Raw genomic sequence first — 25,162 nt, forward strand, 5'->3', positions numbered from 1 at the left:
ATTTTTGAATCCAACTAAGATGATTAGAATTATGTTATGAATGAAAAACATATTCTCAAAAAATCTTAAAATACAATACAATTAATAACAATAACAATAAACAAGTTTAAAGTAAAATAACTTTTTATTTTTAATGATAAATTTGATAATAAATCATTATAAATTTTATGCATAAATAATTTCATTATAATCTTAATTTTATTTATAGAAAGAGAAAAAAAGTGTTTTAGTTTTAGGGAAACCGAACCACTCTATCTAGTAATTGTTGTTTTTGAGACATCATATTCATCTACTGGTACCAGTTCTATTTTAACTTATTGCTTTTTCTATATTACCTCTTTCTATACTATTTCATAAAAATAGAATATTGTTCGTAAAGATCCTATATCGTTCCATTTTCATACAATGAAATTTCAATAAATATTTCATTGTATGAAAATGGAATATTTATTGAAATTTCCTGATTGGATATTTATTCATGTTCCTTTATCCTCGACATATATTCAAATGTTATGTTTTTACATTTGAATGTATGTCGAGGATAAAAACACCCCATTTCAAAACCCTCCAAATATTCGCCGGATAGAAAAAACGTTTTTTCCCTGAACGTCTACTACTTTGCATTGAAAAAGACCTTTATTAGTTTTTCTCTTTCATCAGTTTGTTGATATTCTACTTGACCATCAAATTTTGAATCAAACCAAACCATCAAAATGAATTTTAGATAAATTAGAAAAAATCTCTAATCTTCTATTCACTATATTATCATTTTCAAGCAAAATTAAATTACTTTATAACTACAAGCTTCTACTTAAAAAAACAAAGATTAACCATTTTTATTTTGTTTCAATATAACAATAATATTCATTTATATCTTCTCCAACTATAAAATGACAAATTTTACAGATTTCGTAACCTCAAATTTCATAGATTTTTTCTCACCCTTATGGACATATATTTATTCATGCTTGTGAATTTATTGATTTTTTCTCACCCTTATGGACATATATTTATTCATGGTTGTGAATTTATTTTCGTAGGCGGTTGTAACCATTGGGTTACTTATTATTTTCATAGGTCGGTTGTTACAATTGTGTAACAAACACAATTTTGTAACCCTAAAGTAACGTAATGATTCAGTGCACTAAGCTGTCTCGTCGGATCGAGACAAGGCAGAAACGGCTATGCGGGACAATTGGACGCGAATATTAATATTAAAATGCTACCCTGAGATCGTTCACATGGCACACTGCGAAAACGATTGTTACGGTTTAATCGAACGGAGTTTCGTGTGGATCCGGTCTGTTTTGAGTCCCGGCGACAAACCACGGCACACATTCTGTAGGCTTCCATATCTGTAAAAGCTTGCCCGTCTGGACCAATAAGGACACTGCTTGATGCGCTTGTCAGCCGCTGGACCGTTGCAGATTATTTTTTTGAAAATAAAGGCTTTAAATATCGTGATTTTCCGGGCCGGCAGTCTGGCGGACGTTGACAAGCATGGCCGCTTTTCTCGCAACGCATGGCCATGGGCTAAACGGGCAGGAAAATGCCTCCGGACAACATATACCCAACATCGAAGGTATATACAACGGGGGACGTGTGACAAGGACTCCACTGTGTGTACGTAGTCGCTTTTAGCTTTATTATTTACAGGCACTTCTGTAATCACGCTTCTGGAATCTTTATTCGGCTTTGTGGACGGGAATGCTTTGATTCTTTACCTCGCCAGTCTTTGGCATTCAGAGTGCTTTTGTCTTCAGAACAGAGAGAATGCAGCGTGTTTTGCAGCGCAGGACGCTCGTTGATGGTGAAATGTAGTAATCTTTAGGCGATGGAAGAGGAAGGGGGTAAAGCTTTAAAGCTTTTATGCATCGGCATTTTTTCGAGCAGTTTGGATACGAGGATTTAGAGTGCTGAAGTTTTAGCTCAGCCGGTGTAGCGTTGAGCATTTCTTTGGACATTTCACCTCAGAAATGCAGGGATTGACGTTCAAGCGGCTGGTTCTCAGTGTCTTGACTCTGTGGTGCCTGGGAAGGACCTTTTGCCTTGCAGGTAGGTTTGTATTTGAGCATTTTGTTTTCGCCTTTAATTCCATTGCTGTAAGTTTTGTCAGTCTTGCTTTGCTTCTACATCAGAGGCAATACAAGTCTTGTTTTGCTTGTGGACTGTACTAGTGTAAGATTTGTGCTTTGGTTCCGTCTTCAGAAGCGACTTTAATGTTGCCCACGTTCCAAAAGAAGCAAAACGAGATGTAATTTAGATCTGATATTCTTGGAACTTAAAGATGTGGAAAACCTGTGCTCAGAGTAGTAGAAAATGCGTTAGATTGGAAAGTTGCAGAACAGTTTTGGAAGAGAAACTAGAAATGAGATGAGAATAGAGGAAAAAATGACTAAATTGTGCTCTGTTTATTGCCACATTTATGGTTCTCTGCTGGAGTCATCCATTTATCCCAATTACAACCCGCTCGAGCTGTGAGCGGTGGCTGTGAGCAATTCACATACTAAAGCGACTCATCCTAAGCCCACCGCGTGGTCCGATATGGCATTGCTTGTTGTTATGCATTGCGCTTAATGTTTCTGCGCTGAGAACGATTATTTTTAGTGAAATGGTACATCAATTAAACCTTTTTCGGCAATGATAGCGACAGCTGCCCAAAGCCCATGGTTGCAATTCACTGGCTCAGTGTAGCTGGAGCTACGATGGATTGGGGTTTGTCCAGTGTCAGTGATGGCATTTGCCAATAATAATGGCACCCGCAATCATGTCGGTTGTACCCAAGGTACAAGGCGCTGGAGACTTCGTTACATATGCATTCAACCGTACATTGAACTCACACTATTGAGCATTTTGCAACGTTATTACTTGAATTAAAGCATTTGTAAACCCATCCTAGAGTTTCATTTTTATGTTGAGAGTTTTAAGAGCTCTGTATGTAGGTCAGTCAGTTCTTCTTGTAACCAGAGTGAGTCTGGCCTTATTATAATGCTTTCGTGGTACCAACTGTTTCGATGTGAAACGTAGATATTGGGGATCAAAATGTGGAAGCTTCTTATTTCCTTAAAAACATACCTCTTCACCCTGCATTTGCAGGAAGACTCTAATCTCTTACACATGACTTCAGAAGAATGCAACTGGTTGGACACAGGGAACGCTCTTTCGCACTTGCTACTAGGCCGAGCACTACATTCTAATAACGTACTACTGGCCTGTTTCTGATGTGAATCAGCAAGTTCATCTCCTAATCGGTAGTTATTAGACAAAAGGATAGTTGGGTTCTACAAATATATCAATGTGGAGAGTTTGCCTCTATAGATATATCAATGATGAGAGTTATGCCTCAATGCATCCAATTTTATGTTTATAAAGTCTCTAATAATGATGTTGAAATTTGAACAAAGGAAAGGTATGAGTTAGATGAAGGTGCTGAGAACTACTATAAGAATGTTAACCTAGAGAAGATCCAAACAAGAACTGAGTAACGTGTCTACTCTCTTCCCTTGCAGTTTCTCTGTTGAGGAAGTTTACTTGCTGTATCTCTAGTTCCCAAAAGGCCCTTAGATCTAGTCCTTCCCGCTTGAGCTGGGTTCATGTTTGATTCTCATTATTGTCTTTCATAACATCAGATATCCTCCTTTGCAAATAAGAGCATTGTCGATAATGGATAACACGGGAGAACTATTCAAGGTCAGAGATCATGTCATGACCGTATTTTAGCTTCTGATTTTCATGTCTGCCATGCAGCTCTAGCTTCATGCTGTTCTAATTATATTGTGTTTGAATTATGTTGCACCTAGATTCGGGGACAAGGGAACATGGGATGAGTTTTGGAAAGGCTAAAATTATAAATGGTGTGAGTAATTAAATATTAAAGTTTAAGATAAATAATTAGTTAACTACACAGAGTAGATGAAGTAAGTTCAAATGCATTCATTTATAAAGATAATTAATGATCACATTGTCTCTTTTTTTTTACCGCTTGGACACGGATATATAATTCCTTTTGAATGGGGTAATTTACCAAATGGTCGACAAAAGTTTCTAAATAATAAATTTACAAGTCTTCTTTGTTGCATCAACATTGCTCCCATATGTTTGAAAACATCACTTTTAACCCCAAAAGTTAATTGGAGGCTTTTCAATCCTAAAACTGATGCATTTCAATCTTGGGCTTCAAGGCTTTGAACGTCCATTCTTGAGTTGCAATCCAATGAGCTGTTTTGCTTCCTCTAGCTAATGCAAATGGCATTGCAATGTTTTGTGAGTTCCACAAATTCTTTCCACGAAGCCCAAGTACAAAGGTCTATACAAAGTTCATCTCCATCGTCCACAAAGCCCTAAGTACAAAGAGGACTATTTTGCACACATTTTATTGTCTTCGCTTGCAAACACACATTTAATTGTCTTGGTTTGCAACTTATGTTATCAAAGTGTGGAGTGCCATCTCTAAGTATTGCATCAATATTTGTTACAAATTGTGATTGTAGGTTTTAACCCTGTACAAAAATTACCTGCAAACGAATTCTTAAAACAAAAAAATATACAATGGCGAGAACATAAACAAATATACATAGAGATCTTGTCCTGGATCCCAAAATCGGCACTGCTAGATTGATTTTTCATTATATTCCTTTCAATGTTACAATATATCTACATATATATATATGTGTGTGTGTGTGTGTGTGTGTCGAAGCATTCATAAACCCCCATCCACTAACTTGGGATTAGAACATAACCATAGTTCCCTTGATCGGATCTACAAATAACATGGGAAAAAACCACATGCGCGAAAACCATGTGCAAAAACATAGGGTAAGTCTGCCCACCATCTTTGCGTCCGCCCCCCATCCTTGGGTTTGCATAAAATAATTTTTTTTCAGGGCATTTCCCTGGACCCCATGATGTGTGGAAAAAATATATAACACACCCAACAATGATGCCATCTAAAAGATAATAAGAACGTGTTAGAATGATCTTAATACTCATTCCTTAAATAAATGGGTATTCCTTAAATAGATGGGTATTGCTAGTGTTGTGTGATTTCATTGGCATAATTGCACATTCATATAACTTTACTTTGTAGTGAAGACTTCAAGTACCATCATGTGAACAATTTTGTATTTGAAAATAGTTATATAATATTTGATAATAATACTCAATGATGCTATATGATATGTTAGTTTTTCTGCAAATCTAGCACCTACTAGTTAATTTCTAGTAGAAAATTGATCTACTGATTTAAATGCACAACTAGGTTCCTAACCCAAAAATTCAGGGGAAGTAAATACTAAATATACCAATCTCAACCACGAAAGTGACACAACAATTTCTACCCAATTTGAGTTCTTCACTAAGCTTTGAACTCACTTGGGCTCCCTTCCTGGGAAAATGACCCAATTGAGGAATTATATTGAAACACTAGATTTGATTTAGATGATCAACCCTCCTTGGCTGATTTGGATCTCCTTGTCGCCCCCCTTCCTCTGAACCAACACATTTAGAGTATCACACTCCTCACTGAGATGCCTCTTAGTCCTGCGCTAGCCTTAGTTTTACAACTTTACATTGAGCTAAATCCCTAACCCTAATCTCCAAAGTGTTTGATGACTGATATTAGATCTCATCTCACTTGAGATCAAGGGTTGAGACTAAAACATAATCACTAAAGTCATTTACTTTACTTTTCCTAAGTTTACTTTAGCTCAATAAGCCAACATAATAATTATGTGTTTTTCCTAAGTTTAACATAGGCTAAGCTACATTAGCAACTTGCTCACACTAGAGCATGTGTCTGAGGAGACCGTGGGTGACTTTGGCATGCCTAGATACTCAAGCTTGTGCAAAAGTACCTGCTCGAGCTATCGGAGATCAAGGGTTGAGATTAAAACACAAACACTAAAGTCATTTACTTTACTTTTCCTAAGTTTATTTTAGCTCAATAAGCCAACATAATAATTATGTGATTTTACTATGTTTAACATAGGCTAAGTTACATTAGCAACTTGCTCACACTAGAGCAAGTGTTTGAAGAGATTGTGGGTGACTTCCGCATGCCTAGATACTTAGGCTTGTGCAAAATTACCTACTCGAGCTACACACATCAACACTTGCTCTTAGTGAGGGAGGTACTTCTACCCCTAGAACTGACTTCAATCCCGGGACTGCATCCATTGCCATGGCTGCTCACGCTGAATTGGAAGCCTTTCCTGCCCTTTGGTCATGAAACATCCATGAAATATCGCTGTCTTTTGCATGGTTCCTAGAAACCTCCTGTTACTGAGCACCATGTAAGGTCATCTCGTACCAAGAGACCTTGGAATCCATCGACTGCTCCTCCCCTTCTGAACCTAAATGCTGGCTCCCTCTGAGTTGCTCAACCTTCGGAGAAACCAACTCCTTGTTCTTTGTCATGCTTTGTTTCTTCTCACTATGCTAAGTCCTTCTAGAGCTTTTAATAAATTTGCCAATTTATAGATTTGCAAAGATCTCTCTTGTGGATCTATCTCGGTCCTTTGAGACATCCACTAAATCTATTGAGATACCCTTGACTGGTATAGTCTCCCTCTCTCCCTCTGAGGGTTGACCTCTACTAGTCCTGCTAGCAAACCTCTACTCAGTTTGTCTCCCACAGCTGGTGGCTCGGCTTATTAGTAGTGACAAAACCCTTTCTTATGCGAATGGTTGTGTTGTTCGACTTGTCTTGCCGCTAAGATTTGGTCTACTGTTGCTAGTGGTGCTTGTGGGTGGAGGTTCCCAAATCCCCAAGTTTTGTCTCCCCCACCCACCCGTGCGTTATCTCCCTACTCGAGCAATCGTCCTGGTCACAACGTGCCTCAATGCAGACTTCTTCTTGGTGGATGGGTGTGGCTGGCCTTTAAGCCCCAACCCCCACTGTAACCATCGCTTAATCTGACCAACAACTAACTCCTTAACTGGTCAGACTTTCTCAATCGTGCAACTATTTTTCTTCTTCTGGGTTTACTTGCGGACCTGCGGTGGCTGTTGTTGAAGCTTGTGGTAGCTTCTGAAGGTCTTCTACGTAAGCTGGGTGTCTTAACATGTGGAAGATGATGTATTGCCTCTTTTAGGTGCTTGCTTGGTGGAGTAAGCTATTTATATCTTTTTTCCTAAGTCTAACTTAGGAAAAGTACAATAATTAAAGTCAATTAATTATTGTGGACTATTAAGTCATTTTCAAAGGATAAATAATTTAATTATTTAAGTGACTTCAAAATAATCTCAACCATTGATCTCTAGATGATTTTAGAAGGGAGATTAGGGTTAGGGATTTGGGCTTAATGAAGATTATAAAGGAAGCCTAGCGAGGAGGTGAAGAGACATAAAACTCAACTGAGCGAGTCATCATAAATAGAGAGAGATTTTCTCTAAGTGCGAGTAGCTCAGTGGACCAAAAGTGTAGAGAAGGAGAAGTGCGAGTGGATTGAGAGAAAGTCGAGTGGAGGAGATTGTAGGGCCGAGTTCTTGGAGGGAGATTGATTTGATCTGGAGGAAGTTGAATTCCTGGAGGGCCGAGTTTTCCCTAGTGCATAGTGGTGGCACGCAAAGAGGGCCTAGGTTGATTTTGTTGGCTATTCAGGTCGATTTCTCCAGGCCGATTTCTTTTGGAGGTTGATTTCCTAGAGGCAAAATTCATTTTGTGGGAGCCGAGTTACAAGTTCTAGATATTGTATTTCTCCTTGTATCTTTGTGGGTTGAAAACCCAATTTTTCTAGATTAATAGATGATAGAAAATTGTTGTGGGTGAATTATTTTTGCAATGTGTGATTGATCTCTCAGAGTTAATTTTTGTTGCATATATTTATTTCTAGAAGTTAAAATTACCAATGATTTTATTTTATGGTGATTCAATGTTTATTTGGGTAATTAAATAAATTACTAGGGATAAAATAAATTGTCGTGAGAAAAGAAATTTGGCTGGTATTCGAAATTTAACAGTTGCTTCTCTCATGCAGTGAATGAGCTTATTCAACCGATGACTGCATGTAAACTATGCATCGTCGCTATGTCTGCCTTGCCCCACAACTGCCTTGCTTGTCGTTTCCTCCACCTCGACCCATTCCTGTGACCGTGTTATCTTGTGTTGGCTTGTTCTGGCGGTTGACAAGTCACAACAGACAACAGTTTCTCATGGATGCTTGCAACCAGGCTCTCATGCATGATGGGCTTTCAGAGTTATTAAACATTCAATAACTGAACAAGAAATGCATAAAACATAAACTGAATCACACACATTTACACAATAGGTTTTACGTGGTAAAACCTTGACAGTGTGTCAAGGACACCTCTACGGGGCAAGGGATTGGAATTATTATTGCTCAAAGATGATTCTCCAATAAATTTAGTTTACTTCGTTACATAACTTCCAATCGTTATACAATTGATTGATAATAAAAACTAGGATTTACCCAAATAACTAACTATTTACATTACTTTGTTGTCACATTTCAACAATCTCCACCTTGACAACAATTTTCCTAATCCCTTGCCCATGCCCATTCATCATCTCTTCTACAAGCCAAGAGAAGCCAAACACCATCGCAACTTCTCTACTATAATTGGCTTTGTGAATATGTCTGCATGATTCTCCTGTGTATGGACCTTCTTGAGAGCTACTTTGCCGCCATCGATCACATGTCTCACAAAATGGTACCTGACATCAATGTAGCCAAATGAATAACATTCTGACTGTCACAGAATACATTCACTTTCTCTTGCGTCCTTCCAATCTCATCAAGTAGACCTTTCAACCAGATTGCTTCTTTACTAGCATCTGAAGCAACTATATACTTTGCTTCGGTAGTGGACAAAGCAACTGTTTCTTGAAGCTTTGACATCTAACTAATTGCTCCACCTGCAAGAGTAAAGACATGACCTGTAGTAGATCTCCTCTTGTCCAAATCACTTGCATAATCAACATCCACATAACTACAGACTGACCCTTCACTACCATTAAAGATGATGCAATGGTCACTTGTGCCTCTCAAATACCAAAGCACCCATTTCACTGCTCACTAGTGTTCTTCTCCTGGATTTGCCATGAACTTGTTGACAACTCCAACTGCATGTGAAATGACAGGCCTTGTAGATACCATCGCATGCATTAAGTTTCCTACCACATTTGCATATGGTACACGAGACATATACTTCTTTTCTTCATCAGTTCTAGGAATTTGAAGAAAGTTTAAAATGGGAAGCTAATGGAACATTAACAGGTTTCACATTGTTCATACCGAACTTTTCAAGTACTCTTTCCACATACTTCTGCTATCTTAACCAAAGTTTTCAATTTTTCCTGTCTCTGTGTATCTCCATGTCCAAGATATGTTTTGATGCTCCAAGATCCTTCATATCAAACATCCTAGAGAGCTGAGCCTTTAACTTGTTGATCTCTTCCATGCTTTTGCTTGCAATAAGCATATCGTCAACATACAAGATCAAGATAATGAATATGCCATTGAAACTCTTAAAATATACACAATGATCATACTCACTTCTAGTAAAGTTCTGGCTCACCATGAAGGAGTCAAACTTCTTGTACCACTGCCTAGGAGACTGCCTTAGGCCATACAATGATTTTCTGAGCTTGCAAACTAATCTTCTATTGCGACCTTGTACAAAACCTTCTAGTTGTTCCATATAAATCTCTTCATTCAAATCCAGTGTTACGAACATCTCGATAACATCTTGATTTTATCTCGAATTCAAGATTTTTTGGCCTAGCCGATATTTGCCGATTTTTAAAGATATTTTTATGGTATCTTAATTTTGGTGTTTGCCGAATTTTTACTGATATTTTCCAGATTTTTACGATTTTTTGGTTTTTTGGACCCTTGCTGATTCTATCTTGATGCCGATGTTCGCAACATTGTTCAAATCACCATGTAGAAATGTTGTTTTAACATCTAACTGTTCTAACTCAAGATCAAGTAATGCAGTTAGTGCTAACACAATACGAATAGAAACAAGTTTTACGACTGGTGAAAAAATCTCATGAAAGTCAATACCTTCTACTTGAGAATACCCTTTTGTTACTAGTTTCGATACTGCCATCAATGTTTCGTTTCAATTTCAAGATCCATATGCATTCGACAACACTTCTCCCTTCAGGAATTTCTACAAGATCCCAAGTTTTGTTCTTGGCTAAGGAATCCATTTCTTCATCCATAGCCCTTTTCCACTTTTTGCTATCTGCATCATCCACTGCTTCCTGATAACAAGAAGGTTCCCATCTTCAGTAATCAATGCAATAGATGAAGCAAAATCTTCATACCTTTTGGGTGTTTTTCTTTCCCTTGTAGACCTTCTTAGAGTGACTGGTTGTTGAACTAGTTTTGGAACTTCAACAGTTTCCTTTGCATCTTCTTCACCTTTTTCTTTAGAAGTCTCTCCTTCCTTTCGACTTTCTGAAAAAGGTTTAGCCTCCAACTAAATTTGCTGATTCAGCGATACCTGTTCCTGTTCAACTTTTTCAACATCTGATTTTAGAAGAGAAGATTCATCAAATGTTACATCTCTACTAATGACTATCTTTCGCGAAGAAGGATCCCACAACTTGTATCCTTTCATTGCATAGTCATACCCAACAAAGACAACATTTTGCTTTTGGGTCTAACTTTGAACGTTGATTCTTTAGAATAAGAGAATATGCATCACAACCAAAATCCTTAAATGTGAATAATCAGGAGATTGACCCGACCAAACTTCTTCAGGAATTTTACAATTAATGGCAACTGAAGGTGATCTATTAACTAAATAACAAGCAGTAGATACTGTTTCTGCCCACAACTCCTTTTGCAAGTTAACATTGCTGATCATGCTTCTGGCTCTTTCCATAAGAGTCCAATTCATACATTCAACAATGCCACTTTGCTGAGGAGTATAAACAATAGTCTTATGTCTAACAATCCCTTCATCCTTACAGTGTTGTTCAAATTCTAAATAAGTAAAATTACTGCCATTGTCAGTTCTTAAACATTTAATTGATTTGCCTGTTTTCTTTTCAACCATAGCTTTAAATCGTTTAAAAACATTAAATACATGAGCTTTCTTTTTCAATATATAGACCCAGACTTTCCGGGAGAAATCATCAATAAATGTTAAGAAGTATAATGCACCTCCATAAGATACAGTGGGAGATGGTCCCCAAAGATCAGAACGAATATAGTCCAAAATTTCTTTACTATATGACTTCCAGTTCTAAATTTTTGTTTACAATGTTTATCATATACACAATGTTTACAAAAATCCAACTTCAAGGATTTCAAATTAGGAAGCAACTTGCGATTCATCAGTACCTGAAGACCTTTCTCGCTCATGTGACCTAGCCACTGAGTACCTTCTTCTTCCTTCTCTGATACAGTCGCTGCCTCACTGACTTGAGTACTTCCTTTGAGTCTGTAAAGATTTTTGATCTTTTTTGCCTTCATAACGACTAGGGCGCCTTTTGAAACTCTCAACATTCCATTCTGACTTATAAACTTGTAACCATCCGAGTCCAACACTCCCAAAGAAATCAAAATTTTCCTCAATTTAGGTACATGTCTAACATTAGTTAATGTTCTAACTGTATCATCATACATTTTAATTCTGTTATTTCCCATCCCAGCAGTTTGAAAAAAACATTATTTCCCATAACATAACTACCATTCACAACTTCATATGAAGTAAACCAATTTTCGTGCGAACTCATGTGATGAGAAGCATCAGAATCTAACAACCAATTTTCATAATTTTGAGAGACATTACAAATAGGTAAAGCTTCATCTACTATTCCCAATTCAACAGATAAAACTTCATCAATCATACCTGAATCAACTTGATTTGCCTCTTTCTTTTGGTTTTCAGACTCCTTTTGTTTCCAACAGTCTTTCTTGAGGTGTCCAATTTTGTTGCAGTACCAACATTTGGCTTTACACTTTTTGCCCTTTGATTTTGATCTGGAAGAACTCCTTGCTTTCTCCCCTCTTTCCTTTGACTGACCTCTGGCTACCATGGCTTCTGGTGTGGAGGTTTCAATGCTGGACTTCCTCCGTACTTCTTCAAATAACAAAGCTCCCACAACTGTATCAAATTCCAAAGATTCAGTTGTGCTCAAATTGATAGAGGTTACGAAGTGGTCCCATGACTCAGGCAAAGAACACAACAAAGTGATAGCTTTGTCTTCTTCCTGAAATTTAACTTCCATATCTGACAATTGGCAAATAAGTGTATTAAAAATATTTAAATGTTCTGCAATTTTTGTACCCTCCTTCATCTGAAGACTGTACAATTGCCTTTTTCAGATAAATTCTATTTGTTAAAGATTTGGTCATATACAACATTTCCAATTTTCCCATAAACTTGATGTTGAGGTTTCTTCAACCATATTAAAGAGAACTTTGTCTACCAGACACAACCTGATGGTACTAAGAACTTGGGCATCCAAGTCCTCCCAATCCAGATCTGTCATGCCAACATGTTTCTTCACCTCGTCTAATGCTTTGTGCAACCCTTGTTGCACCAGCAAGTCCCTAACTTTCAGTTTCCACAATGCGAAATTGTTCTTGCAGGTGAATTTCTCCATCTCGAACTATGCATTCGTCATTTTTGCCATTTCTTTCCTACAAGGGCTCTGAATTCTTTTTTTAGAAAATCCTCCTACTAGGGTTTCCTTCTTTCAGCTAGGGTTTTCAAAAATGTTTTTGGTTTCTTGGGTTTCCCCTTTTTTAATTTCAGAGAAAAAACTGAACAAAACCCTACTCCAATTTTTATGTTACTTAAAAAAAATTCAGAGTTCACTTCCATGAATTTCAGAATTTTGCTGCTTTCCAGAAAAAAAATTGTTTTTCTTTTCTTCAACTAAAGAAACCCTACTCAATATTTTTTTTATTGTCCTGCATTCAACAATTTTTTCTGTTGTCAAATTAAAACATTACTCGACTTTCTTAGCCTCCATAGTGAGAAATAGTGCTGCGATTCTGATGTTTGTTCAAACAGCGGGCAGGGTTGGAGGGTTTTGTTCTGGCAGCGGGGGGTTCTTTTCCAATGGCCTTTTCAGACTTCAACGACTGGTGATATCCCATGGAAGCGTTTACCTTGAGGCAAACAATTCAACAATGACAAATTTCTATGATGGCTCCTTCACTAAAAAAAATGGCGGCTTTGCTTTGCTTTGACTGACGGCTTTACAAATACATTTGCTTCATACAGATCAAGGAACTTCCTTTGCTGCAGCTTTCTCAGCGTGGTAGGGTTCTTAGTGTTGGCAGAGTTTCTATAAGAATGTGACCTTCAACAGTTATCGGGTTGGCTTCTATAACCTTCAGCGATTTCTCACGGCCCTCACAACAATAACCTTCAACGATTTTTGGTGACCCTCACAACATCATAGCTTTGATACCACTTGATGGGCTTTCAAAGTTATTAAACATTCAATAATTGAACAAGAAATGCATAAAACAAAAACTGAATCACACACATTTACATAATAGATTTTATGTGGTAAAACCTTGACAGTGTGTCAAGGAAACCTCCACGGGCCAAGGGATTGAATTCTTATTGCTCAAAGATGATTCTCCATCATACAAGCCTCTCGAGCAATCTCAATAAATCTAGGTTACTTCGTTACATAACTTTCAATTGATATACAACTGACTGATAGTAAAAACTAGGGTTTACCTAGATAGCTAACTATTTACATTACTTTGTTGTCACATTTCAACAATGCGGTTGTTGCTTCATTCGTCGTTGTCAGCCTAGCCTTCTTGTTTTGCACCCGTCTGTGCCACCACTAGCCAACGCCTTTGCCTTGGATCCTCTCATTTTTTTGGTCAGTGCAGTCTTTGTAGTGGTTGGTCCTTGGTGGATTGACTTTGGTTGGCTTCGCCTAGTTGTTGAACCATATATGGTTGTCATTATCCAGCCAATGATTGAGTGGCTGATAGTCCTATTGGCTGTCCCTCCCTTGCGCGGTTGTGTTGTAGTGGTTGTGGCTCGACAACCTTGTCGAGACCACCACCAGACAATTTTTTTATTCCGCGTCTTTTAAAAAATAACCTTTTAAGATCAAATCCTGCCCGGTCTAAAAAAATTTCTTTGCAGTAATACAGTCGTACGACCAATTTACTTTGCCCCCCCTTATTTCTTTGTTTGTGTTTTGTACGAATGTGATTGATCCTGGCCCCGACGATCCACTATGAACTTGGCACCTTGTGAGTCAGAGATAGGCTTTCTTCAAAATTTATGCTTTGATACCATGTTAGTTTTTTGACAAACCTAGCACCTGACACTTAATTCCTAGCATAAAATTGATTTACTGATTTAAATGCATTGCTAGGTTCCTAACTCAATTTCAACGGAAATAAATTTACTAATCTCAATCAAAAAAATGACACGAGGTTTTGCCCAATTTGAGGTCTTCATTAAGTTCTTAACTTACTTAGGATACCTTCCTAGGAAAATGGCCCAACTGAAAAATTACATACAACAATGGATCTGATCTAGTTGATCAAGCCTTCTTGATTGATTTAGATCTCCTCGCTGCCTTCCTTCCTCGAAACCAACACATTTAGAGCATTGCACTCCTCGTTGAGATGCCTCTCTCAGTCTTGTGTTGTTGTGTAGTGTGCCTTCTCCTTCCCCCAAGCCTTGCTTTAATCACTGTACATTGAGCTAAATCCCTAACTCTAATTTCCAAAGTGATTGGCAATCAAGATTAGATATCGCCTCACTTGAGATCAAGGGCTAAGATTAAAACATAATCACTAAAGTAATTTACTTTACTTTTCTTAAGTTTACTTTCGCTCAATAAGGCAACATAACGATTATGTGTTTTTCCGAAGTCTAACTTTTAGGCTTAGTTACATTAGCAACTTGCTCACACTAGGGCAAGTGTCTAAGGAGACTGTGGGTGACTTATGCACGCCTAGACACTTAGGGTTGTGCAAAAATACTTGCCCAAACTACAAACATCAACATGATATCCCCTAACGTGCTTATCTATACTTTAAAAAAATTTGGGAACTCGTATTTCTGATAATGGTAAACTTGAAAATAACTCATTCTACTCTCTTTCATTTAAGTAAAAAATGACACATGTTGTAGTCTCAATAATTGCTTGAATGCTACATCAATATTAAAACCCCAAGAAGGGAGGGAGCATGCCCACCAAGATTTGACCATAGATCATCATCACAACCACTTGTAGAAATCGCTGAAATTTTTGGATACCATGCAGAATTTTTTCAAATGAGTAATTAATGTGAATATAGAAATTTCACCTTAACCTTGAGGTTCCTTGGATCTATTTCTTGTGAACTTTTGAGCCTTATGGACGAATTTAGAATATTAATTTACAACAGCAAATACTTCACTTCACTTCAACCCAATTGACAAGGCAACCTGAGAAAAGAAATATTAAACAAGTTGATTTCAATACTACAAAGTTTCAATCCTTAGGGTACACTTTTGAAGCATATGAAGATTTGAAATGACTTATTACAACATTATACCTTCTCCTTTACCTTCTAGATATGTGTTAAATAACTTAACAAGTTCAGCTCAATGTTATGTCAAATCAACATGCATAACTAGTGCTGGAATCTACTCAATCGTGGAGATAATATATGCTGAAATTTAAATCTACAAGTACACAAACTTTGGACAGCTGGATCACTAAATATATATATATAAGATGAAGTACATATACATACTAGTGTTGTAGGTATCATTCCTACCCTGCCCCCCAACTCCTAGCCTTGGAATCGCTTTACTAGTAGGAGCACTTAGGGAGTGCCCTTGGGAGTGTGCTCCCAAAATCTAGGAGTGCACTTCAAACCTTTTGGGCACACTTTAGGAATGTGTGCCCCCTAGGTGCTTCCTGGACCCTCCTTAATGGTAATGCTAAATTCTTAAAATAAAAAATTACATTTCCTTTATCTTTTATTTTTATCCTTTTATTTTAATTTTTAATATTACCATTACTTGTTTAAGGATGTTTGAGAGTTGTTCAAACCTCATTGGAATTTACATGCAGAAAATAGAATTTCATATTCCATTAAAAATTCAGCAGACTTAACAGTTTTCAGGATTTAAGGATTGATGGGATTGCGGCATTTCATTGGATTCTATCATGTATGAGGGTATGTGATTGACATTTAATCAAGGACACCAAGCTCTATATGTATCCCAATGTTGGTGGTGTTGATTGTTGGATTCCTTTGACATGGCCTTAGCAAAAATGTACCCTTCACTCAAACCAAAATCATTGATCAAGCATGTTAAGCTTTTTTTACCATATTTTAATGCCTGGATTAGGTAGTTTGATCAAAAGTGGGTGGTGTCAACTGATGTCCTTAAAGGATTACGGTAGAGGAAAAGAATGAAGGATGATACGAATGATGAGGACCCCGATATAAGTGATGGTGGAACTTTGCTTGTTAAGGAGTGGTGGAACATGCATGGCAGTGCTAACCGATAGTTACAACATTTGGCAACATGGGTGCTTTCACAATTGGTGAACATTTCTTCTATAGAGGTGTTTAGCAACTAGCTCAGTCTATTGTTTTGGACCTTTTTTGGTCTTCACATTTTGGTGTGTAGATGGCCTATTTTGTAAACATAACTATCTTCTTATTGTTGATAGTTGCTAGATAACCTATTTCACTTCATAAGTTAATGGCCTACTTTCTATTGTACAGCTTAAAAAAATTGCATGTTTGTTTGTAATTGCTAGAATCTAGTTTCTAGATGGTTGATGCTTGAATGATTAATTATCAATGTACTATGGATGCCATTTCTATATTCATTGATGTACAAATATGCATGTTTTCAGACATTGATGTTTTTTGAATATAAATGCAATATTTGATTTCCTATGAGAAATCTCTTTACATTCCATATGAGAAATATACATGTTTCAGTCCTCAAGGGACTACTCAAGTTCAACAAGAGGTATCAAGGCCATTACAACAAAGCTCATCATGTCACTTACAAAAATTGAACCTGGGTGTGGGGGATAGCAATCATTCTTCCCAATCACTTGGGAAGAATGGTTGTTATCTCCCTCACTCAGGTTCAATTCCCTATGAGTGGCACGATGATGAGAAATATTGTTATAATGGCTATGTGCCTATGGATATTGTTTTATTGACCCTCACTCTCGCCCTCGGGTTGAGAAAGAAGATAATTTCCTTTGATATACATACATACATACATACATGCTTTTGTAATTTGTGACCTTTGGCATTGCGTTTAATCCTTGGGCTCATATGCACTTTGGAGAATTCGTTGGCATTGCATTTGATCCTTTGTATTATATGCACTTTGGAGAATTCGTTGTATATTCTGGAAGGATTGGTAGGGTCTGTGGAATCGTTTCAAAAAATGGCATTTTATGAGTTAGCTGCCCAAGTTAGAGCTAAAACAAATTTGTTGGTAAAAGATGTTAAGGATTATTCTGCCATGGCTTATTCCATCCTCATTACAGCCTTGGTTGTAGTCAGGTAGGTGTTCCCTGCTCTATCTGTGTATTGATTTTTTTAATAATAGAATAAATATTTTCCCAAAAAACCTTGACAATTGCTTGAGATATTAACAAATATGTAAAATATTACAACATTTACATGATAAATCAATTACGGATGTTTCATATCAACACAAATCCATAAAATTAAATTGTACAACGTAGATATAAATAGATAGCCAAATGAAATGTACATCAAGATTTAAAATATACATAAACATCAAACAATTTAAGGCTATGGAAGTATATAACAAATAGTTTGAATGTACAAAGTTCAACACCATGGACGATGGATCATGACATAAATGATGGGTCATGAAACATGGTGAAATAAAATGGCAAAGTAATTCCTAAGCTCTTGAGCATGACGCAGCCCTCATGCCATTGCCTTTGATGATGCTATTGGGCATGTGTCCAAGTCTTCATCCAACCAACTAAGATCCCCATCTTGGAAAGTTGCTTTCTTTTTCTCAGGAATCCAATTTGAGGTTGGAACAATCTCGTTCACCTTGATCAAATCATTCACTTCTAGTTCCTTCTTATTTCTAGTTACTGAGTCAAGGATCGAATACATGAAAACTAAATTACTTATTTATTATTGTTGTTACCCTGTTGTACCTTATGAAGTGAATGCGCTCAAACAGTATATTGCCATAGGACGAGACCCAAACTTCATGCCATTGCCTTTGATCATTAATGGTGCTAATAAGTATGTGTCCAAGTATTTGTTCAACCAACGTCATGTATTTTTGTGCTATCCTATTGCACCTCTCAGAATGAATGCGCTTAAACACTTTAATTATGATCACATGTAGAGGTCACTATGGATTTGTCTCAACACTGAAATAACACACTGCTGAATTTCAACGTTATGGTGGCCAAAGTCCTCTCGAGTCTCACCACACACACACATATGCATATTGCCACATAATACTAGATTTTTCAGGATTCAATAATAACAGTGAATCTTGCCCTATCTTAGCCCTTTATTTGCCTTTTAACTTAAAAGGCCAAGATTGAGTCTAGAACGATTTTACATTTTTGTGTAGCATTAATCCATAATCCTTCAGCCTATGCCGAAAATCGGACCTTAAAATCTTGTGATTTTAAATTGGTGTTATCTCTGCTTGCTATTTCACTGTGCATTAAGTCTGTTTGCGTATTACTTACAGAGTAATTTAAACGAAGAAAACAGTACTGCAGAAAAACAAACACACACAAATAAAATATAAAGATTTACCTTAGAAACGCACCTGGAAAAACCAACAAGAAATGGCCTATGTTTGGCTTCCTTAATTTATGCTAAGGAGTAATTGCAAATAGAAGTTATACACTTCTTGTATTCTTACTCCTTGGCTGTGTCTTGCGAATTGTTGTTTTAGATCTATGGACAGGCTCAAAAACCTCTTTGTCCTTTTGGTCTAATATATATTTTTTCTTTTGAATCCTTAATCCTTTTGCTGTTGCAATCTCAACTTCCCAAGCTTTCCAGATTCCCAATGCCTCCTCAACAAGTGAAACTCTTTGTTCATTCTTCATTGGCCTCTTTATCGGCTCCCTCAGTTAGTTTTCCTCCTTCCCTTGGAATATCAAGAGACTCGAGAACTGTCATAGGTTCCTCCTAGGCGTCCCCACTATTTATGTTGCATGTAATGGAAGTCTTTCTTCAACTTGCCATGTCGTGGCCTTTGCTTGGTTGTTGAAGGGCTACTTGGTCGTGGGGGTCTGTGCAGGCTTCTCTTTTCTCAACGGTGCGAGGGTGGAACAAGAAGGTATCACCCTCCTTTCCTAGGCGTTGGTTAACTTTTTATGCAAGAGATTGCCTTTTAGACTTTTTTGATGGTTTTCCTCAACAATTGAAACCCTTTGTTCATCCTTCCACTGGCCTGTTTATTGCCTCCCTCAGAAGGCCGAAATACTCAAGAATAATTAATTATGGGTTCCTCCTGGATGTCCTGCTCGTTATGCTGCACGGAACGGTCTTTTAGGCCTTTGTTGCTGTTGAATGGCCATATGGTCATAGGGTCTGTGCAATGTTCTCCTTTCTTCATGGTGCTGGAGGGTAGAAAGTGAAGGTGTCCCCCTCATTTCCTATGTTGGGGATTGCTTTTTATCCCAGAGATGGCCTTTTAGACCTTTCCTTATTGGCCACATGGTAACCTTTGGTTGGCTAGTGCATTGCCACATTGCTGCTTGACCCCTTGGCCCTTATACTTTCTCCTTTGTTTACTATACAGCGTTGAGCTAAGGCTCCACTCTGCCTTGCCCACACCTTTGCGTGCAAATACCTCCGTGTAGACTTTATGCCACATCTCCAGTTCTGTCTGCGCTTTACGTTCTTTCCTGCTTTGCTTATGTATCGGAGCGTGGAGCTATGGCTTCCACTCTGTTATACTTAGTCATTTAAGTTTTGTTGTCTATACTGTGTCTCTACCTCCTCATGGTTATAGCTCCACATGCATAGATTTTTAAAGCCTTGAAAACAAGTCTTCGACTTAGGTTTAGATGAAGACTTAAAGGCCATTAGACTTGCATCTCAAGCACTTAACCTATGACATGACAACCATTAAAAAAGACCATTTCTTTGTAAGTAATCCATTTTGGATCCAACATTATATGTATTTTTGTACACAGGATACTATCATTGGAAATTGCTTTATTTGTCAAGTTTACACTTATAGAGCTCAGTATAGCTATTGTTAGAGGCTTGCAAATTTAGGAGTGCTATAGCATTGAGTTTTTTTCCTCAAACCAATGAAAAAAGGAAATTCTTCGAAATTCAACTTTCTAGGTCAAGCCTCTCTAGGCCTTTTACTTCATAAAGGCTACTTTCCTTTTTCGGATTGGTAAGTCAAGAAAGGGTATCAGAGTTGCCACGCCTCCCTTTAGTCACTAGCTGATTAGGAAGAAGTGACGGCCATACCAAAGGTGATTTTGGTCTCTCTCTGGAATAAATATATAGAACTCAAACTGAGAAAGTAGATTCAAATCTACAGATATCTGCAGCGAGATTTTCTGTCATGGAAGAAACTTTACACTAGAACATTTTCTCCATGCAGAAGATTTTATTACTGTTAAATACTTGAAGAAAACATTTAAACTCCAACATTGAAGAGATCTCCAGGCAGAAATTTTTATTGCAGTGATTGAAGGTAGTTCACATATGTGTGATAACTGTCTTTTTAGCATGCAAGAAATATCATTGAAGAGTTTTTGTTGCCTTTTTTGTATTCTGTACTGGCACTATTTTGGAGACGTTCATTCACTGTCCGGGGTCATTAGGCTTGGCCCTTGAATGTCCACTGTCTAAGCAGAAATGTCACTGGGATGGATTTGACATCCTCTATTCTGCAATAGATGTTACCAAGGCCAAAAAAGGGACGTTTTCCACCTGCTTCCTATCCCCTAAGGATAAGAAAATGCTGGTACACATCTGTGCAACCATGGAGTCAACCCAGTGCAAAAGGGGCAAAATTTAGAATGGCTTTAGAGTCCAACTGACATTTGTTCCTTGGCCATATGGAACATTAGGGTATGGATTACTTTGAATGGAGTAAGTTCTTAAGTAAACCTAATGTCTACAGTTGATGAGATAACTGTCAGTTGATTTAAAGACGATACTATTATCAACGTGACTCATGCTTTGTTATTCCATTATCGGAATGTCTTGTGAACACCTTGTGAAAGAAAATGGCAAAATATGATTGCTTGCTTCGTGAACGGGAACACGTGGCTTGCCTGAGTAGGCAGGTGCAAGAAAGGAAAAAATGTTCAGGAGAATACTACTAAGAAATGTACTCTTAGCTTTGAATATTGCATATGCAAATAACAATACTTTTACGACACTCTATCATGCATAACAGCACAACATAATTGCGAATAATAATGAATCTTTTATTTATCCAAATTCCAAACTTTTTTATTACTTATCATTCCCTTACAATTCTCATGCAGATGACATTGATTGTCCCCTTGACTTTGGCAACTTGGACTTCACAAAAGTAAGATCCGCGTGCTTGACTCCAGACAGAGGAAGATGTTGTCGATTTGTAAATGCTATAGTAGCCATTTCTATGTCACGGTACACAAACGTCACGGGCGAGCTTGCAGTTCCTCCATCGTCTTCTGCGATTTGTCTCAAGAAAATATCAGAGACTCTGCAGTCAAATGGAATTTCATCTGGTGTAATGGCATTCTGTGGATTGGGTACAAAGATTACTGCTGATTTTCATTGTAAAGGTCGTACAAATATTGAGGAGATGGAGGGCACGCCGAATTTCACGGAAGTGCAACTGAGCTGTGTGCCATCACTATCATCGCCCGATAGTTGCAAACAATGCTTGAATGCCTGTTTTACATTTCTTCACAACCTTGAAGGTGTACAGGATAATGTGACTTTAAGCATATGCAGGGATGCTACCTTCGTTACTATAGTGAGCTATGGTGATTCAAACTTTGCTAACGATAAAGCAAGCTGTTTTTTTAATGCTCAAGGGCTTGAACATCAACCCGGTATGTTTCTCTGCTTCTAAATAATAGGCTGACGTTAAAAAATTGGTTAAATTTTAAAAACCTTCATTTTTTATTCTTTGCCGAGGGAAATCATAATAAATAGTTTGAACTTTGACATCATTATGAATAAATTTCTTTCAATTAGAATAGTGGATATGTTTTATTTGGAGTTAAATATTTTGACTCATCTGGGATTTAGTAAGTCCATCAACGAATAACGAGGGCATCATCCTGGGTATGATATTAAGAATTGGTAGCACAATGTTTTTCAGGACAGTGCATATGGGTAGAGTCATAAGATATGGCTTCGGAAAAAGGCTTTGATATAAATTTTTTCATTCATATTCACTCTCGTTGGGTACCTTGGCTGTTTCTTGATAAATACGTTTTCTATTTCTTGATAAATACATAGTTTCTGTTTAGATCACCAGCGTCATTAGTTTCATTACTCATAGGATCTGATGGCATGCCTGTGCTAAGGGGTTGCTCATTTTATTCTGAATATTTGTACAATTAAAATTCTCTTTTCAGTTAGTTCCATTGGTTGTAGATTTCTGTTCTTCCAAGTCATCTTAGGAGGGCTTAGCTTATAAAACAAATTGAATCTTTGTGGCCGGCTATGGTTGAAGCTTAATCAGATCCATTTGAAGAAGGCAAGCAAAGCATATGTGTTAGTGATTATTATCACAGTTAAAATGTTATTATTCTTCTCTTTTAGGTGTCATAAAATAGTACGATAGAGAATAAACCATTCAGGATGCTTTTGCTTCCTATCTCTGCTAAACTGTAGCTATTTCTGCTACTTTTTGCCGCTGAAAGTTAAACAAATTTTCTGTCAGTATTACTGGTTTCAGTTTTGAGCTAGCGAGTCTCAAATATCCGACGAATGACCTTCATTCTAGTGTGGTTTGGAGCTGGGAGATACTAGCCAACTGATGAGGTTCGAAAAGTGGGATCTACCTGGTTCTGGTGGTCGTAGGATTATCCAAATCACCTCCAAGCACTTTGTTGTCTTTGAGGGATGAATCTCTCTAATATCCTCTGAATGGTTGAAAATGAATTAGCCTGACCTCTGTAACGTCTTGCCAGAAGGCAGTCCCGACCTGTACAAGTAATTGCCCAATGACCTCCTCAACTTGCAGTTATGTTTGCATGCCTTCTTTCTCCAGGACATCAATTTGATTTGATTAGGCAAACATCTTAACGAATTACCTTATCATATATTTTTTGGAACTGTGGAAGATTCTGGAGTTCCACATTTTAAAAAACTTTGATGTCCTTTTAAATGTGTAATGTAGGGAATGACTTTTTTTAAGGCATTTTTTCTGATTAATTTTGTCTAAAATTTAGTAGTGATTTTTAAGAATTAAATCGTTTAATCTAAAAAGTTTAGTTTCTCAAAGTTTTTAAAAATACTGAATGTATTTTAAATGCAAGAAATCACAATTTTGCTTAAACTTATATTACCCAATTCCCATTTAAAAACCATCTCATCTATTAATTCAACCACATATCACGATATCAATTTTATCTATTAATTAAACCACACATCACGATATCAATTTTTTCGTGAACATTGCATTTAGAGGAAATAAATATACGCTTCCTTTTTACCCAGATAGAGCACTTGGTGCGATGAAAGAAAACAATTTACTCATGGCGACCATTTTTCATCTCGCCATATAGCATTTTCTGCGAGGGAAACCTCCTTAAAATTTCAATTGAAGAAACACAAAAGCCATGTTTCTGACCTCCAATTTGGTCTTTCACAAAGACCAAACATTGCTCTGATCCTTCCAAAGTTAGATTGCCGGATCCACATAGGGGTATCCAGGGTCCACGTTTCCATAGATCCAAATTCGGATGCGATTCATATTTTTTCCAGCTTTGCCAGAATGGTCAAACTGACTATCGCCCCCTAAAAATACCGTCTTCAAAAATTAAAAGTAAAATTCACAAATAAAAAATTTTTTAAAAAGGCGAATTGGGGGGTCTCCTTCCGCCATCCTAAAACATATGAATCTGATTTTTCATAAGAGTCCACATTATGTGTTTCTAAGTGATTTGGAGCGAGATATATTAGGAGATCCGAATTTAGTTTCTTTTTTTTTGAATTATCAAAATTTAAATGACATATTTATAGTTGTTGTTTCCCTATACCCGAGTCCTGACTTTTGATCAGTGGGATCCATAATATATATCTGGATTCATATCTGTTTCCATCCAACTTAATTTCAAACTTGATTTGTGTTTCATTCTAATAGGTCATTTAGCATGCTGCGGACAATGAAAAGCTGTGATTGAAAGAGCATCCTGAGCACTTTCCTTAAAATCAAGATAAATTTAGACAGTTTAGCAGTGGCCATGCAAGTTCTGGTTAGTGAAATCAAGACGCGGATCAAGCCAAATTTTATTGCTAAAAAATAAACCTTGTTTTCATAATCTTAGAAGGATGTGTCCGGGAACTCAATAGAAGCAGTAGCTTTATAAGACCTAATAATGAAATTATTCCGATATTCTTTCCTTAATTATATTTTTCCTACGTCACTAACATCAGCATCAAATAGCATCATGGAAAATTAATCACCTAAAAAAAACCCAACAGGGCCAACTGGCATAGTTGGGCATTGTATCACAAAATCTAGCACCTTTGTGCAAAAACTTTGCAACGTGGCAAGACTTAGTGGAACATTGGAAGTGTTACAATTGTCACTTTAGCAGCAACTAATAAATCCAACACAAGGGAGGCTTCCTTAGTAAGATTTAGGGCTCCTAATGCAGGACACAATCAAGCCTAAGGCTTCATAAGTATCTACCCAACTCACCACCAAAGAGCTATATCAAGTCAAGGATAAGATGGTTACTTGAAGTAAATTCCAGATTTGGTTTAAAGTGTTTTAATATTAATTTAGGGGTTTTATTAAGCAACAATCCCGTAGAAAACAATCCCCAAATCACTCAAACCTGGAAATTACTAATGGCTGTTGTAAAGCTAAATATAAATTTACAGCACTAAAGAAGTTACAACAGCAAGACAATCAGGTCCTCAAAATGAGTTGTAAACTAGTAAAAAATATGGCTGAAATATTGAGTTGTAAACTAGTAAAAAATATGGCTGAAATATTA

General features: G+C 37.2%; 1 protein-coding gene across 1 annotated transcript in view; it reads left to right on the forward strand.

The window, feature by feature from the left end:
• Window positions 1-1,474: 1,474 nt before the first annotated feature.
• LOC149192313 (putative receptor-like protein kinase At1g49730) overlaps window positions 1,475-25,162 on the forward strand; it is a 72,483-nt gene continuing 48,795 nt past the window's right edge. Inside the window, exons 1-2 of the mRNA XM_089404546.1 lie at window positions 1,475-2,055; window positions 21,479-22,036. Of these exons, the coding sequence (XP_089260672.1) occupies window positions 1,977-2,055; window positions 21,479-22,036 (637 nt within the window). The 5' untranslated portion in view covers window positions 1,475-1,976. The remainder of the gene's footprint in view (window positions 2,056-21,478; window positions 22,037-25,162) is intronic.

Source organism: Pinus tabuliformis, chromosome 2_2 (assembly GCF_031772625.1).
Source record: "Pinus tabuliformis cultivar Carrire ecotype Pingquan chromosome 2_2, CPIR1, whole genome shotgun sequence".
Taxonomy (NCBI): Eukaryota; Viridiplantae; Streptophyta; class Pinopsida; order Pinales; family Pinaceae; genus Pinus; species Pinus tabuliformis.